Here is a 17,153-nt window from a genome sequence, read left to right as displayed (position 1 = left end):
TTTAAATATTGAAGTTTTTGACCGTGGTCACCTAAGCCAATTTGAAAATAACCAGGAAGCACTCATATCAGAACACACTGTCTGTGTCTCACAGCGTGTTCTGAAAGAGGCATCCAAACAACCAAACCTCCTTCTCCTATTCAAGTGAGTCACTGAAAATGCAAACCAACAAAACGCTACGTTATATTAGAATTCTCATTATTAACCAACTTGATTATGGAGACAATTTGCCAAGAAAAATTCTTCACAGTAATGAAACACCTTGAATGTCCCTAATCTGACAGGCTCCAGTGTAGGCTATTTGGAAATGTTAAAGTAAATTAACTCTATGCGACTGGTCTGATTTTCTATCACAATGCCATCTACTTCTGCTCAGGAGAAGCATACAGGATTGTGTGCTCAAAATTACAGCACAACTTCTAGAACAGCTACGTCATTGAATGTACAAGCTTTGTCAACCACAAGCTGTGAAGATCACCACTGCATATTACTCATGCATTCAGAAGACAATATGAAGATTTGGAAGAAGTTGTTTATTTCTGACAGCTATCAGAATACACATGGTTAAGAGGATCCCTAGACTGGAATAAGGAAAAAAAAGAAATAAAAAAATCAGTTCTACACACCAGTTGTTGCACTGAGTAGATCTTAAAAAAAAAAAAAAAAGAGAACAAAGGGATGGAGTCAACAGACTGCTCTGAAGATCCTCTGCTCTTCAAAAAGGGAACAGCAAAAGCTGGGAAATTAACTTTGGATACAAACATATTTAAGATACTGACAAAAGGACTGGAAAACTGCAACTGCAACATAAATTATCTTAGGTACATGAAGGGGGATGACAACAGATCAGCATAGCAAACATGACCCAATGACTTAACCTAGGAGAGAAAAACAAGAAAAACCACCTCTCTCTACTTCACCATCCTCCTTCTCAGAAAGAGTATTTTGGTAAAGTTTTACAACTTACCAGGACTTTGTTGGGACAGTTCTCTGATGCAAAGGACTGAAACCATATTTTGTTGTATTGTAAACAGAAATGCTGAAAATGGTCATATGACCAGTTTCCCTGAGCCTGAATGAAACTAATCCTATTAAAGCTTAGAAATATGCATGACTCAGTAGCCAAAGCCATGTGCGTATCTGCCCTTACAAAGTGTCTGCCACCTTTCATTGTCCAAAAATACCATGCTGCTGATTTCTAAATGGCTTCTACTGCTTTAGTCTTCTTTCCAGAAACAAACTCAAAACATTTCATCCTGAAATTTTCTTTTTTTAAAAAAATGAGACCTTTAGAAGTAATTTAAAAGTCTATTATGCATACAGTTCCCATTTGGACAAAATCCGAAATAAACTCAGCAACATATGCTATTACCATTTTGCAATTCTACTTCTTTTATAACTTTGATTTTTTTTTCATTATGTACCTCACTGCTCTGCTTCACTCTTCCATCTTCTAAAGAGATTAACCATATTCTGTAAATATTTACTACACAGTTCTGGCTGTGTTGAAACAGAAGAAATATTAACTTAAAAAAAATTGTACCATGTGCCTAGAAGAATGGTGGAACGATTTCAAATCTCAGTGCAGTCATGAATGCACCAGGTTTCAAGTATCAAGAGAAAATAACCACATCTTTGCTATCTAACAGTTTCTCAGCTGTAAAAATCCAAGTGATACACGCTCTTTCCAAACCATGGAAGAGAACAAGCTATCAAATACTAAAACCAAATATTTCCTAAAATCAACATTACTATTGCAAGAATTTGCTAATATTGACAGCAGGACAATTTTTTCAGCTGCTTTGTAAACCTCAGCCAGGGCAGCACAGAACATCATCCAGCTCCTGCAAGCAGTTCTCCAGCGGAGTTGAGGCGCACACCAGGGCTACTTCAGGTTACTTCGCGTGGCATACCCAATGTTTTCATTCATCATTCCACCATCTTTTACAGAAAAACACTCAAAAAGACAAATTACTTTAAAAAAAAAAAAAAGTAGACAACTTTTGAGATCTTTTGTCCTGGTGCATATTCACACTACAGATATACAAATGCCAGTGCTGTAACAGTACCAAGAGGGACACCACACACTCCCCTTCCTCTTCACAGAGAGATGACTAATCTAAAGAAGCAGGAAAGCTTCTGACCTTCAACTTCTCTGCATTAAACAGTATGTTATGCTTAGATTGGAACAGAAAAACCTTGGGGTTGGAGGAGAAGAGACTGGAGTGGTTTGTCACAGAATCACAGGGATTGGAAGGGGCCTCTGGAGATCATCTAGTCCAAGTCCCCTGCCAGAGCAGGATCACCAAGAGCAGGCTGCAGTGGACAGCTAGGTTCTGAATTATTCTAGAGATGGAGACAACTTCTTTGGGCAGCCTCTTCCAGTGCTCTGCCACCCTCACAGTAAAGACATTCCTCCTCATGTTTAGGTGATTGAACATGCTGCCTTTTGTCCTGTCACTGGGCACCACTGAAAAAAGACTGACTCCCACCCCTCAAGTATTTATAAGTATTGCTAAGACACTCACACTCTTCTCTAGGCTAAAAAGTCCCAAGTACTTATTTCATGCTACCTAAAGATAGCAACATCAGTAAGTGAGAATGTTAATGGTTTCTCAGTACTTTTCAGTGCTGCAAACAGGTACAGATACGGAGGTCTGTTTGAGCCCCTCTTCCTGATGACACCTGGTGAATGAATTACCACTTTGCACCTTAGCACACACAGTAAGAAGATCTAATGAAAACAGAAAGAATTCTATTTCTTGGTTGTCTAAAGGTTGTTTTTCTTTTTCAATATTAAATTAATTCTTTAGTAAATGTGAAGTATGCAAGGGCATTTAAAATTTTTGTATGGAAGATTAGACAAATTTACAGTGGTCCCATCCAAACTCCACCTGTATATCTATCTATATGTACTTGCACTCTTACACACACAAAACTCCAGGAAGGTGAAGTTTTAAAACAGATCCGAGAGACCTGCAAAGCTGCCCACTTGCCTTGTGAGCAGACCTGCATTCTCATGGACAGTGCCCATACACAATGAGTATTGAGAGCAGCACTGAGGAGAAGGACTTGGGGGTGCAGGTCAATTACAAGCTCAACACGAGCTGGCAGTGTGCAATAGCAGCTCAGGTGGCCAACCACGTCCTGGGTTGCATCAAGAACAGTGTGGCCAGCAGGTCAAGGGAGGGGATTCTGTCCCTCTACTCTGCTCTACTCTTCCAGACCCCACCTGGAGTGCTATGCTCAGCTCTGGTGTCCCTAGTACAACAAAGACATAGATGTTGGAATGAGTCCAGAGGAGGGCCACAAAGATGATCAAGGGGCTGGAGCATCTCTCCTATGAAGACAGGCTGTGAGACTTGAGCCTGCAGAAGAGAAGGCTCCAGGGAGACCTAATTACGGCATGCCAATAATTAAAGGCATCGTACAGGAGAGAGAGGGACTGTTCACCAGGGAGTGCAGTGATAGGACAAGGGGCAACAGCTTTAAGCTGAAGGAGGGTAGGTTTAGATTAGATGTAAGGAAGAAATTCCTTACTTTGAGGGTTATGAGAACACTGGAACATGTTGCCCAGAGAAGTTGTGGAAGCCCCATCCCTGGAGTGCTCAAGGCCAGGCTGAATGGGGCTTTGGGCAATGTGGTCTAGTGAGTGGTGTCCCTGCCATAGGCAGGGGGGGTTGGAAGTAGATGATCTTACTTTCTATCCTGAGCAAGGCATGACAACTCAGCTCTGGTGGATGTCAGAATTACATTTGAACATTGAAAAACTTGCATACAACCCTTGTTTTACCCTCTCTAGCAAACATGTTTAAAGAATATTTTGGTGGTACTTCAATTTCTTCAGATTCAGATAGGATGAACTTATATGTTTTGAAATATATTTTTATGCAATATATTTCCCATTCTTAATGAATACTTTTTAGCATATGGATATTCAAATTCACAACTAAAAACTTACTATTATGAAGACTGTAATTTCTAGTGTTTTCCATTAAAACAGAATTTAAGGTACAATGGTTTCAACTGCACATGCATTGAATGATACAAGCATATAAGAAGGCACTTTGAACAGCTCTTTCCTGGCACTTATGCTGGGTATTTTATAAGCTATTTATGAACACATTTCACACTAGACAGTTATGCAAGGATGAATTAGTCGAGGTTGCAGTCTATGCTTGAAATACAAAAATGGAAGAATCATCTATACAACTACTTAACATATTTCTGTTGGAACCAACCTTTCCTAAATATAGCAAACCAGAGTTTTAAGCAAGATAAGATCTTATCATAAAGGCTTGACATAACAGTACTAATACTTCCTTACCTCATCCTTCAAATGCGTTAGGCAACCTATCACTCATTTGCTATGAGTGTGTTACATTAGTAACTTAGACATGCTTCTGCTCTTGCACTGCCTTTTCCTTATACTGTGTCAGGATTTCTATGGCCATCTAATGAATAATTTCAGCATGCTTCATTGACTGAAGCTAAACCAAACCAAGTGATGTATTTTCTGCATAAATCTAGTGAGACTTAGAAGTAGCTTAAAACAGGAAAAATGCAAGGAGGAGACACCACTTAGATTGAGCAAAGCTGCTGTAGAACTGAAACATCTGTCACTATGTACTCATGACCAGGAAGCTCTTACTCTCTCCCTCTGTTACTAATCAGCTGGTGAAATGTATACTAGAGACTCAGAAATTTCCTGAAGGTCCAAAAGGCCAGGACGATACTAACTGAAGCCAATTGAATGAACACTTCTATTTCAAAATCTAGGTTAGGAACAAAAATTCCAAGTAGCATCAGATCTGAGAAAGAACAACTTTGTAAGCAAGAAACCATTTTCTACAAGTATGTATTTCCAACCACCCAGGCACCTGCTTTTTAATAGCTTAATCTCAATTTCCTGGGAAAATGTCAAGCAAGACATTAAAAGTTGTTGCCAAAGTCAAAATATGTCTTCTATTGTTTATTGTAAAGCATATTGTTACCATCTTATAGAAAGAATTCAGACTTGCTTGGAAGTCTGTTAGCTATTAACCAGCTGTTCTGTCAGGTACAAACTTGTCCATCAGTTCACTGTACAAAAAAATACAGAAATTAGGCTGACCTATGTTTAATACACATTTTTAAACATCTGTCACACTGTGCTTTTCCAGCCTTCCATAGCTTCTTCCAATTCTTTTGAGTATTGTAGAATAAATTGATAAGTGGGTTAAAAATGTCCAACAGACTAGACCTGGAGTGTCTTCTAACCCAGTCCTTTCTTGTTATAACAGAAGATCCTACTCTGTTCCTATTGATATTGGCTGCATTAGCCACAAACTGCAGTCGAACTTTTCAGTAAAGAAACATGCAAAGGTTTTGGCTTTTTTTTTTTCTTGGCACCTGTTTGCAATTTTCCCTCTTTGTAGTAAATTAAAAACTGTCTTGGCTACCAAGACAAGCCTTGTCTACCCCAGACAAGCCTTTCATAACTATGATTAGAAATCTGTTTGCCTCTGGACCCATTACAGAAACAGTTTCTAAGTTTGGTATGAATTTCAAGGTCAATACAGATAACACCTTCTATTAAAATCATTGGCTTTATAAATACCTACTGTCAAATAAAATTACAATTTCTAAACAAGGAGCCAAGAGAGTAATAATTTTGGAAACCACCTTCCTGGCTTCCAGAAAGCCACTTAACTCCCCTAATCAATGCCAACAAAAAAACGAGGATTCACTATTCTCACAAACATCAGGTACTACAAAGTAGCTGCCTTGCTCTGGAACAGCATGAGCTTAGCGGTATCTCTGGATTTGTATTGAGCTAGTCTGTGTTGAAAACTGTCAAATCAATCAAAGAAAGGGTTGTTATGGCAAGCTACAGATAAAGTGACTTTTTACATAATCTGTGTTGCTTGTCGCTTATTGTTGGCCTTATTATTTTCCCTTTTTAGCATTACGGAGCGAAAAGACAAAGAGGAATGCAGTGCATAAAAATTCCCATCCCTTCTTTCAACTTCAAGAGACAATTAATTGACAGAAGTCAATGTACTTGACTTCATTTTCATAAATAAAGACTAGTCACAAAGCCACAGCCACACCTTATGAAAAGCAAGAGATAATAGCAACTGTCAGGTTGAGCAAACACTAACATCAGTAGGTAGAGTAAGCCTGAATTTAAGATTTACTGAAATGGTATTGTGTGCCATCTACGCACTGCAGACAAAGCAATAATAGACGACAGTTGCTGGCCATTGCATATTATTGAGGGCAGATACTCGTATATATCGTGTGTATCTAAAATTCAGCTCCAGAAATTGCATTCGTCTGATGTAACACAACACTGTGAAGGTTTGCAGAAATAGCTAGACAAAAGTCTAACAAGTAACAGCCTGTGACACATGTCAAAAATACATTCATGCTAGAAAAGACATTGACTAGTTGAAGACAAAACCCTTAACTTCCAAAACTGAATTAGATACAGAATCTCTGAAACCTAGCTATGACAACAGAGCCATCTGTGTTGTTCTTGCACTTACGACTCTTCCAAAGAAACCAGTGGCAAGAACAGGTAAACTGGGGAAAAAAAAAAAAAAAAAAAGCCTGCTGGGTCAACATAAAAGTAACATTAGAACTGGAACAGTTCCTTACTAATTTCACTGAATATGCTTTGCAACTCCTGCAAAAAGTGAAGTAAAAAATTAAAATCAGAATTTACCTTTGAAGGTCTCCAGTTCCTTCCTGTTAGAGAAAAGCAAAGTTAAAAAAAAATATTAGAAATACAACATCTAGAACTACAGGCGTTATTTTACACAGTTGAAGGCTCATTAAAAGAAATAAAAGATAATTTGAGTATCATTGTTTAAAAGGGTAATGTTACTAACTGTGTTTATAAATAGGTGGCAACCTATTTATCAATACATACAATTATTCAAATATTGCACTCCCACATAATTTCTAGATCCACTATTGCAAAATAGCCAACACTTCTTAAGGTTTTAGGTACTAAAAACACACATGACTTCGCAGAGCTTTTGCCAATTTATAGCAAAGTGAATAACAATTACTGTGTTCCATTTTCATCAATGCTATTCAAAATCCTTTTGGCAACAGTGAAGGAGAAAAATGTGACATCACCACTCAGTTAAAAAACACTTTAAAGGCAACAGACGCATATAGTGACAGTCCTCAGAGGAGAGGATTGTAAAGTACAGAGTATGACAGATAACCCACAATACTCACATACCAGAAAGCTAAAAAACGAAGTCAACAGCGTTGTTATATTTTTTCCTTCACACCAGACCACCTTCCACTTTTAGCAGTGATAAAATTGTGAATACAAATGTTATAAAACTAGAAGAAATCTTTTCTCTGCTTTCAAGAAATCACAAAACACTCCACATGCCACCAATACAAAGATTTATAATCAGGTATTACAGAAAAATCAAAGCAAGCTGGCCTTTTCCTTACAAAATGTCCATTTATACCAAATATCATTTCAGCCTGTGTCTTACAAACTGCCTAGTTAAATTCTGAATTTTGAAAGCAAAAGTGATAACAAAGTTAAATTTTTCTTTTAATTTTTCTAACAGTTGTCCACATAAATTATTCTATTTGCTATCCATGAACTAAAGCATGCTCCATCAGCTACCATACACACTGTTTCACCATATGTATGCCATACCATAACAACTCCTTCTCCCCTCTAACAGAGGATGCAGTTCAGCATTTATTCTTGCATTAGGAACAGACAAAACTGTTTTGAGCCTGAAACAATTACTTTCCTAAGCAGACAAAACCGTTGTGAGCCTGAAACTTTTCTAAGCAGGACACAGTATTCGATAAGAAGTGAGAGAATACATTTACCTCCACACTCTCAGTGAACATCCCACTTTTGTCACCTCTGAATGTCAAATATAGGTTTCTGAAAGGATGAATGCTTCACCAGGAAATAGGCTATACTGTGATTTACAGTAGAGAAGCCTATTAGTTGTAACTTCCTGCAAGTATCTATTTCCCTTACTGCTTCTCTTCCATATCCCTTTCCCATGCTAGGTTGTTTTTTTTTTTTTTTTAAACCAGAGAATAAAGCTATTTAACAACGTCTATGATTTGCAGGTTCATACACTAATAAATTTTTCCTACTCTGTGTACTCTAAATGTAATTGTGAAATTCTTAGTCTCAGAATTTGCACTCCTTATGTTTGGATAATGGCATACTAGTTGAGAAAACAACAATCACAGGAAATGCTTGTTTTCAGCAGACTGAAATAAAACCATACTGCGGAAACATCTTGTGAAAGTAAGAGGCAAAGAAAATAATCCATGCTACTAGCGCTTGGAATCAGGAGTTCCAATGCCACTTGTCTCCAAAAGGGAGGACGTAGCAGTGACGGCCATTTTCTTCAAACAGATTAGCAAACCAGGGGGCAAAATGTAACTAAGTGACGATGATCTTCATCGCTTTTGTCCAAAACCCCAAAACCTTCCCTTTCCATATCCATCACTATTTTTTAGGGTTGATGCATTAGGATGCTGTCACTGTTTCCATATATATAATTTCTATTCATTAAGACAGTTGGAAATTAATGTTTGACAAAACCTTTTTTTAGAACACATACCTCTGAAAAAGTTTAAATATCTACAATTAGCATCATTAAAAATAGATTTGCAACCTAAAGATCTGTATTTCCTAGCATCCTCGTGCTAATTCAGATCCAGACTGATGATTCTTTATATGTTAGACAATATGTATGAATCAATGGTACCTGGGTTTCTCACAACACACTTAAAACAAAATATAGAAATATATATTTAAAAACATGTATTAAATATATATATAAATAATATACATATAAAACATATTAAAAATATGTTTTGCATCAGTAACAAGGAGGATTTAAAAAAACCCCAACAACCCAAATTTTCCAAATATAACTTGACTTTTAAGAATTTTAATCCTAAATATTGTTCATCAGCAGCTTTGGTAAAAACCAGACACTAAACTTAAAGTGGAAAGGAGACTGAGTTGGAAGGACACTAGGAAAACAGATGGTTTGAGATTAAATATATACATTTTCTAAACGTGCAATTACAAAGTTCTAGACAGATGTACAGAATTTCTTACAAAGTATTACATTTCTTCTCCCCTTTGCGTGTAAATAAATAATTTTGTATTTATTGATAAACTGTCAGAAAAAAGATACCTCCTACATCTTCTCTATGAATCTAGAGAGAAAAAAATCATCTGCAGAAGTAAATACACTGAACTTAGATTAAGAAGGAAAACTTGTATTTGGAACACAGACATTCTTTGAAAGAAAAAAACAGCTTGAGTAATTACAAGGAAGACACTAAACTGAAATAGTTCTAGAAAAGAGTGATCTTCAAAACAAGGTTAAAAGCAAGCAGGAAGAAAAACTTGTGCTTGAATTGGCTTGAATGAGTAGCCAGGACTGATGCCTCTCATTATTTTAAAATCCTGCCATATTTAATTACCAACTTCAGTGCTGTATATTAAATTTTTATCTTTGTTTTTATTTTACTTTAGAATTTTCATTCTTTAAGGTAATTTTTCACATTAGGTTTATACAAAAGCTACAGCAAAACTCAGCCTTTGATGGATGGCTTACTAACAACATCATAGTGGAAGACAAAACTGCAGTACAATGAATCACCTCAGCAGAAGAATTCTGTCAACTGCTTCAGGCTCAAAAGTACATTATTCTATGTTTTCCACAGGAAAAGGCAAGCCTTACCTTCTACCCCATTTGTCAAAGACGTTTAAGCAATTGAAAGCTCTCTATAGAGAAATGCTCCTGGATTTTAGACTTTTCATCCAAAAAAATCATGCTTTTCAAAGATGGATGAGATAATCCTTTCTATTATTAACAGAAAGAAAACATACATATGCCTTGCCCCTAGCCTCACTACATATAGAGGATCTTGAAGGCCAGTGTGGGCTGCTCAGCATCTAGACAGAATTAAAGGTACCCCCATACTGGGTCTGACCACTAATCAAACCCACAACTATATCTGACTAACTACTCCTTTATTTTAGCTACTAAATTTTAGGTTAGTGCCAACAAATCTGGCACACAAATAAGAATATTCATTACTTTTTTACAGTTAACAGGAAGCTTTCAAAAGAAAGGACTTATTTACTAGTTGTGTTTTAATATAATATGAATATCTCCTCTCAGTGAAAAAGTTTAGTACCCCTGTGTTAGAAAAGTCTAAAATAAGTGGCTAAAAGCAAAAATAATCAGACTGTAAAGGTACAGGAGTGTTTTAAAAATAATCTTGTTCTGTTTGTGGCATGACTTTTCTGAGAGGCAAAAGTCTGTACAGGCTCCATCTACACAGGAGTTATGCCCATGGAAACAGTTTGGCCACACATGCAGTCAATGATTTTCATCTCTTCCTTTCTGGTTGCTTGTTTTCATAAAATACATGGGAGGTTAATTACTCTGTGAAATTCTATACCTCTCAAATTCAGCTGAAAGCGACCAACAGGATAACAGCAAGTAAAGGGCAACAGTTGCATAAGCCTGGTTGCCTACCTCATAATACGTAAGTCAGGACGAAGATGATATTTGGGTATGTTTTAATGCCAGCATAACAGTCACCCTAAAATTCTCAGCCTCTTCTGAGCATGATGGAGATAAGTAAACCTGACAACAATCCCCTCTATGCGACATGCCCAAAAAGACACAGCTGATAACATCTCATGGTTCACAATAACCTAAAGAAATTCAATCAAAGCATTGTTAAGGAAAGAGATTCTGTTGAAAACTTCTCTGAAACATCTCATCAAAAAAAGACCTGAGTCACAGGTACAGAGGAGAAGGATAAACAGAGACATTGAAAAAATACAGTATCCTGGCTTCACCTGAAGCATACTGCTTATATAGATCTTTGTTCACAAGAAGTACAACTGATTCTGAAGCGAACTATGTCTGTAGTTCCTTGAAGCTCTGCTAGGACCAGAAGTGGCATTTGAATTATTATTTAAGTTACCTGGAATGTTCTGATGATCATGTTTGTCAGTGGTCTCAACTTCCTCATTTACGAGAAAGATGAGCTTCAGGGTTTGTGGTGAGAATATATAGTTTTGGCTATCACAGGTGAAGCCACCTGTCTACAATCTATACCTAGTCCCGCAGGGTAACTGACACACCCAGAACTTGCATGAACAGTTAGACAGCAAATTACAAATTCACAATTACCTTCCCGTTACTCTCAGGCTTTTCATTGCACTGTTTTAGTCGCTGGGCAGAAGAGGTAGACAACAAGAACCGTTCTCTTGGTTATCACCACTAAACAACAGCAAATTCAGAAAGAGGAATATGGAAGGAGGAAAAACAAGAGGGAGAAGGCAAGTAAAGACCAAACCCAAATACATGCTGACGTTTCCAACTTCACTAACTAGAACTGGGCATAAGGATACAATGCTTACAATCCTGTAAATTCAATTTATATAGAAACCATATAATTCCTCCAAAATTTGATCCTCCAACCTTCTAGAATCCAGACACATTTACAGATCACGAAATATACCCTTGTGCAGTGCTCTGCAATACACAGGAGCCATCTAGAGTGTCTGGCTTCTGAACCAGAACAACTAGATGACAGGATGTGGCAACTTCCAGGTCAGCCACAAGAGGTTCTGAAAACAATATAGGGTGGAGACAGAGAAGGACAGAGAGGCTCTAGTACAAGGCTTCCACTTCCTCTACAGCAATTGGACAAATTTATCAACACTAATCCGTAGCTGCTTCTAGAAAGAGGATAACATTAGGTAATTTGTAACAGTGTCCAGCAGAGACCCAGGTTATAATAAAGGAGTAATAGCAGATGAAAAAAGTAGTCCCACCCTTTCTATGCTTTTCAGGTAAACAATAAACCACATAGATAGCTTCAACAAAACCTACTGCAAGAAAACCACATCTTGCGTTGAAAGCAGTCCTATTACCTGAAGCCAAAACCAAACAATAATTGAATGAGGCTGAGTATGTATTTCTGTTTTTCTATATTACAATATTTTTTTCATCAAGAAAATACAGCTGCCAGTGGATGACCACTGGGTCTGTAATTACTTAAGCTTGATGCGTCTGCTAAAGCATATGGCATGGAAATACATGCACTGTCTTCTTGTCACTTTTAGACTTCAGGTATTAAAGTAACTGATGAAAAGAGGTCAATTCCTAATCCCATTTAAAATATGGGCTGCCTGCAAACTCAGAGATATTTCTATTATGTCACAATTCAATTCCTTCTTTACAATCGCACAGATCAGCATTTTTTTTTTACTAAACAAAACCCAAGCCTTCCCAAACACTTGGAACGCAGAACACGATTATGTAGTAACTCCTTGATTCAGCTTGGCCAGAATTTAATGTAAGGCCTGTGGTAGCAGGTTCGCTGCTGCTTTTTTAAAATAAAACTTAAACAGAATGGAAAGATAACAACATCTGCTTAAGAGCTTATTGATCGCCTCCTAGTGACCATCGTCATGTTTTCACTACCCAGCTGGGGAACAGACAGTAAAGACAGACTGGAAAACCACATGTCTGGGTGTACAATTTGCTCAGCAGTTACATGCTGTTCTAAGCAGGTGTTTAGAAGAGAAATTGTATAAGGGAAATGCTTAAAGATTTAAGTAGTGTATTAAATGCAGGCAGCTTAAAGCATGGCAAACACTTCTGAAAGCTGATCATCTACCTATCACTGACTCCTTGGCTGCTCAGTTCATGAAAAATTCTTATTTATTTAAACAACGGTTTTCAAAGGAGTCAAACTATTCTTTGATCACCTCAAGATAATAGATGTCAGTAATTTCAAAAGATTACCCATATCATCTGAAACCACAGAATCCTTGATAAATACCTAGCCAAAGAGGAGGGTAGATTTTTTTCTTTAGTGTAGTCAAAACCATCCTGCTTTAAGGGAATGAATCAATGGGAATTTAATTTCTTCAACAAAAGTTAAGTTCTACTGTGTCTTGCAAACTACTGTAACACCATGATCAATTTTCCAAAACACTAGGGAATTTGGTTAAATAGTGAGAGACCACAGAAACACCAAGTTCTTTACAACGGCACCAGCAGGCAAAATTGACAGTTCCATATTTTATCTTCAGGGAAAGAGTAGGCAGATAAGAAAGTAACGAAGTAATAAATGAATGTCAGGAATGATTTTCTAACACCAGCCCTGAAAGTAACAGCTAATAAATTCAAGATACTAGACTCAAACACAAACAAAAGACAATCTCAAGCTGGCATATGGATGGTAAAAATGACATATTGAATTTTAAAGATTTTAGAATTAAATGTGTTGAGTTGTAAATACTATTTACAACAAAAATTAACATTCAAATAAGGTACAGCTGCTTATCTGAAATTTCTCTTAAAGATATTTCTGGTACTTCAAAAGATCCACAACTTGAGAAACCTGAGAGATACTGCATTTCACTTGTTATTTCTGATACATTTAAGTTTTCAAAATAATACTTAAAAAAAATGACTTCTATAGCCTGATTCAAGGTTTAGTCAGCTAAAAAGTCATGAGAGGGACTTCTTGCTGGATTTCATCAAAGGGAAAAGCATAAACCTAGACACTCACAACTTATGTCAATTGCATGGTACACATGAATAATTTAAGTACTTTTTTGTGTACTTAGGATTCGCATTTATGGCAGTGACATGAAAATGTTTTCTCTTCCTCAGATTGCTTGAGCATCTTTCTCACATCGCTTAGGTCAGCCAACTACTTTGAAACAGAATCACAGAATATTTTTGGTTGGAAAAGATCTTTAAAAGATCATCAAGTCCATCCACTAACCTAAAACTGCCAAGTCCACCACTAGACCATGCCCCTAAGTGCCACATCTATCGTGTCTTTCAAAATACCTCCAGGGATGGTGACTCACCGCTTTACTGGGCAGCCTGCTCCAATGCCTGACAACCCTTTCAGGGAAGAATTTTTTCCTAATATCCAATCTAAAACTTCCCTGGTGCAACCTGAGGCCATTTCCACTTGTCCTATCTCTTGTTACCAGGGTGAAGAGAACAACATCCACCTGGCTACAGCTTCTTTCCATGTAGGTGTAGAGATCAATAAGGTCTCCTCCCAGCATCCTTTGCTCCAAGCTAAAATGCTTTGGGCCTCTAGGCTTTGAGCCTGAAGCAATGAAAAGCCTTGAGGTAATTAAAAATCAATAAGAAAATAAAAATCACTATTAAAATACTATTGAAAATAAGCAGTAGGCAAGGTTCTCTATTAATCTGGAGAAATACTAAGATGGGTCAGGATTCTTTGCGATAAAATAGGGAATTTTATCCAGTCAAAGAGCAAAGAACTAAGGCATTTAAATGATGTTGCAGTAGAGATTTCTTTTACTTACACACAGTTATGGAGCTACAAAAGCAGCTGAAGTATTTCTGTATTTTCCAGAAAGTCTTCTACATCAACTTAATTCCACAATATGGAAAGGATCCGAGCAAAATTTCATAACAGAAATTGCAAACACCGTTGGGTAATCAAGCTAATAAATACAACCACAACTACTCTCATATACTCAGCAATGTCAGGGTACAGTGAAAGCATTTCTCTTTGGATGTTTCAAAAAAAAAGGAAATATATCATCTTGATGAAGAAAACTGGGGGCCACCTTTCAGGTGCTATCATTCAAAAGGACAGTACAAACTAGGGAAACGGTATGAAACCCAGAAGAAATGGGTGAAATCAGGCATGCTGTCCTCTGCTAATAGACTGGTACAGGTCATTTAACATTAGACTCATTCCAAACTGGAATCTGAAATGTGGAACAAATTCTCAGTTTCCTCTAAAAGCTTATACCTTCAGACATGAGGTTTTGCACAGGATCTAGTTTTTATGGTTTTGCTTTCATCCTGTTGCTATCCCAAAAAAAAGGGACAGCTTAAAAATTTTTTTCTTAACTTTCATCTTAGCACACACCACCATTAGGTATTGGCAGTTTTGTTTATTTTTACAATGTACCCAAAGTTTGGGAATAAAATGTAAAGCTGAAATTTAAGAGAAGAAATTTAAGTGAAGCTACAAAAAACTACCAACTATAAAGAAATTTAAGAGAAGATGAAGTTAAAGAGAAGTTACAAACAAGTCCACCATCAAAGGCCACCTCTACCATAAACTTACATAAAATTACAGTTTTCAAAAACTGGCCAAATTTAATTCATTACATGACATGTTGCAAGTCCAACAACAAAAAAAAAAACCCCAAGAAAAAGCCTGTAACCTCACATGCCTCACATGCTCTTTATCATGCTGTGGCTTCACACATGGAATTGTGGTACTTAGACATTACAACTTGTATCACTTCGGGCATCCTCAACATATTCCTTTGACAAAGGAACCATAAATCTCTCTGACAGAGGTGCTGTCAGTAAATTCATTTAACACATTTTTTGGAACATTTTTAAAACAGATTGGTTTTAGAAGTAAGTGAAAAGCAATTATTAAAGAAGTTGGGAAATTAATTCACACTGAAGCAGAGAATGGATTTTAGTGTGGTAATGACAAATACCTAAGCCCTGTTCTCCTGCTACTAGCCACAGTGAATTAATTACTTCGATAAATAATGCAGTTTTGAGGTGAGGGAGACTACAAGACAATGATTAAGGCAGTCCTAAATCATCTGTTTCTATTATTGCTACAGTAAGTCTGGACAAAGAAAGCCTGGCGCTAACAGATTGACAGGATTTACAGATTATGCCCAGTAACCAGCACTACATAAAGGCAGAGAAAAGTATACAGGATTGGCATAACGTTTAACATTTTCTAGAACACATGAGGAGAAAGTGCTGTAAGATGTAGAGGATCCAACACAAACATTCAGTCTCTATAATCACAGGTCACAAAAGCCAAAGAAAAAAGATCTTTTCCATACCTATTGAAAAGAAGATGAAACTGTAAGGAGAAGGTACACAACAAATCTCTTTGTAACGATGTCATTGTCTCTCTGCATCAAGCAAAGACCACCACAAAAGGGCAAAATTAAATCAACTGAAAAGTGACAGAAATTACACTGCATATTCACACTTTGCAAATAATAAAAAAAAACCCTGCCAAAACCCCTACAATTTTTGATCTGCTATGTACTCAGCCTTCCCCAATGTTTTCAAATACATGGAGCACTGAAGGGAGCAAAATTCACTCATAAAAAGGCAGCCTGCTCCTTTGGGTTTGATGCATGCAACACACTGTATTGCAAGCTTTCTGGCAAACAAAAGGAAGTTCAGAGCCCTAGAACTACACAAAAGGATGCCCAATTATCAAGGGAACTTTTCCAAAGCTTCTGCAAGCCTAGTTTTTTAAGATCAATAGGAATTCTCATTCCGTGTATCTGTCCAAAGAAGTGCAATAACTGATGGCCATAAAATTAATTCCAGCCAGTTATCACCATGAAAACACTTGCTGCTGATTATGCTGTATGCAAAATCATGAACAGCAGGATGGAAAAGATTTCTGCAATGTGAACTCCGCTTTAAGCACAGAAACTCACAGTCATACAATTAATGCCTAATGAAAACTGAAAGCCAGCCATCCGCTGCCCATCTACCACGAAGCTGAAGATAGTAAGTTCTGCATCCACCCTTGCAAAATCATTCTTTATGTGACCAGGTACACAGAGTTAAGACCAGTCACAAAGAACGTGGCATGAAACTTGGTTGAGAAGCTTGATGAGAACTATGAAATATGGTAACTAGGTCTTAGAAATAATTCACGGTGCATTTAATGAAAGGAAAATAGGTACTTGTTGGAAACATTTGCCACAGTGATAGGGTTTTTTTAAATGTATAAAAAGTTCATTTGACAAATTACATGTAAAGTTCAAAAAGGGTTATGAAGATACAATTTAAATTTATCACTGCCAGATGGGAGGGAGATATCACTGAAGACGATGTACTATACAGGGTACTGTTCCAGCTTATCACTTGGGAAACATTATGGGTTCTAAGCAGGATCTACAGACATAGAAATCTTTCAGGCAACATGATTTTGTATGGCAGTGTATCCATCTTCTTTCTTCTAATCTTGGTTAAAAAAAATAAAAATTCATTTAGGTTAAACAAGATGACAAAAAAAAAAGACAGCTTTTTACAGTGTCACTGCAGGAG

At 37.0% G+C, this 17,153-nt stretch overlaps 1 protein-coding gene across 1 annotated transcript in view; it reads right to left on the bottom strand.

The window, feature by feature from the left end:
- Positions 1 to 17,153, bottom strand: part of DTNBP1 (dystrobrevin binding protein 1) — a 75,779-nt gene that overhangs the window by 33,074 nt on the left and 25,552 nt on the right. Inside the window, exon 7 of the mRNA XM_084280069.1 lies at positions 6,710 to 6,732. Within this exon, the coding sequence (XP_084136195.1) occupies positions 6,710 to 6,732 (23 nt within the window). The remainder of the gene's footprint in view (positions 1 to 6,709; positions 6,733 to 17,153) is intronic.

Source organism: Gallinula chloropus (genome assembly GCF_964237585.1).
Source record: "Gallinula chloropus genome assembly, chromosome: 2".
NCBI lineage: Eukaryota > Metazoa > Chordata > Aves > Gruiformes > Rallidae > Gallinula > Gallinula chloropus.
This window is presented reverse-complemented; position numbering and strand designations above follow the sequence as displayed.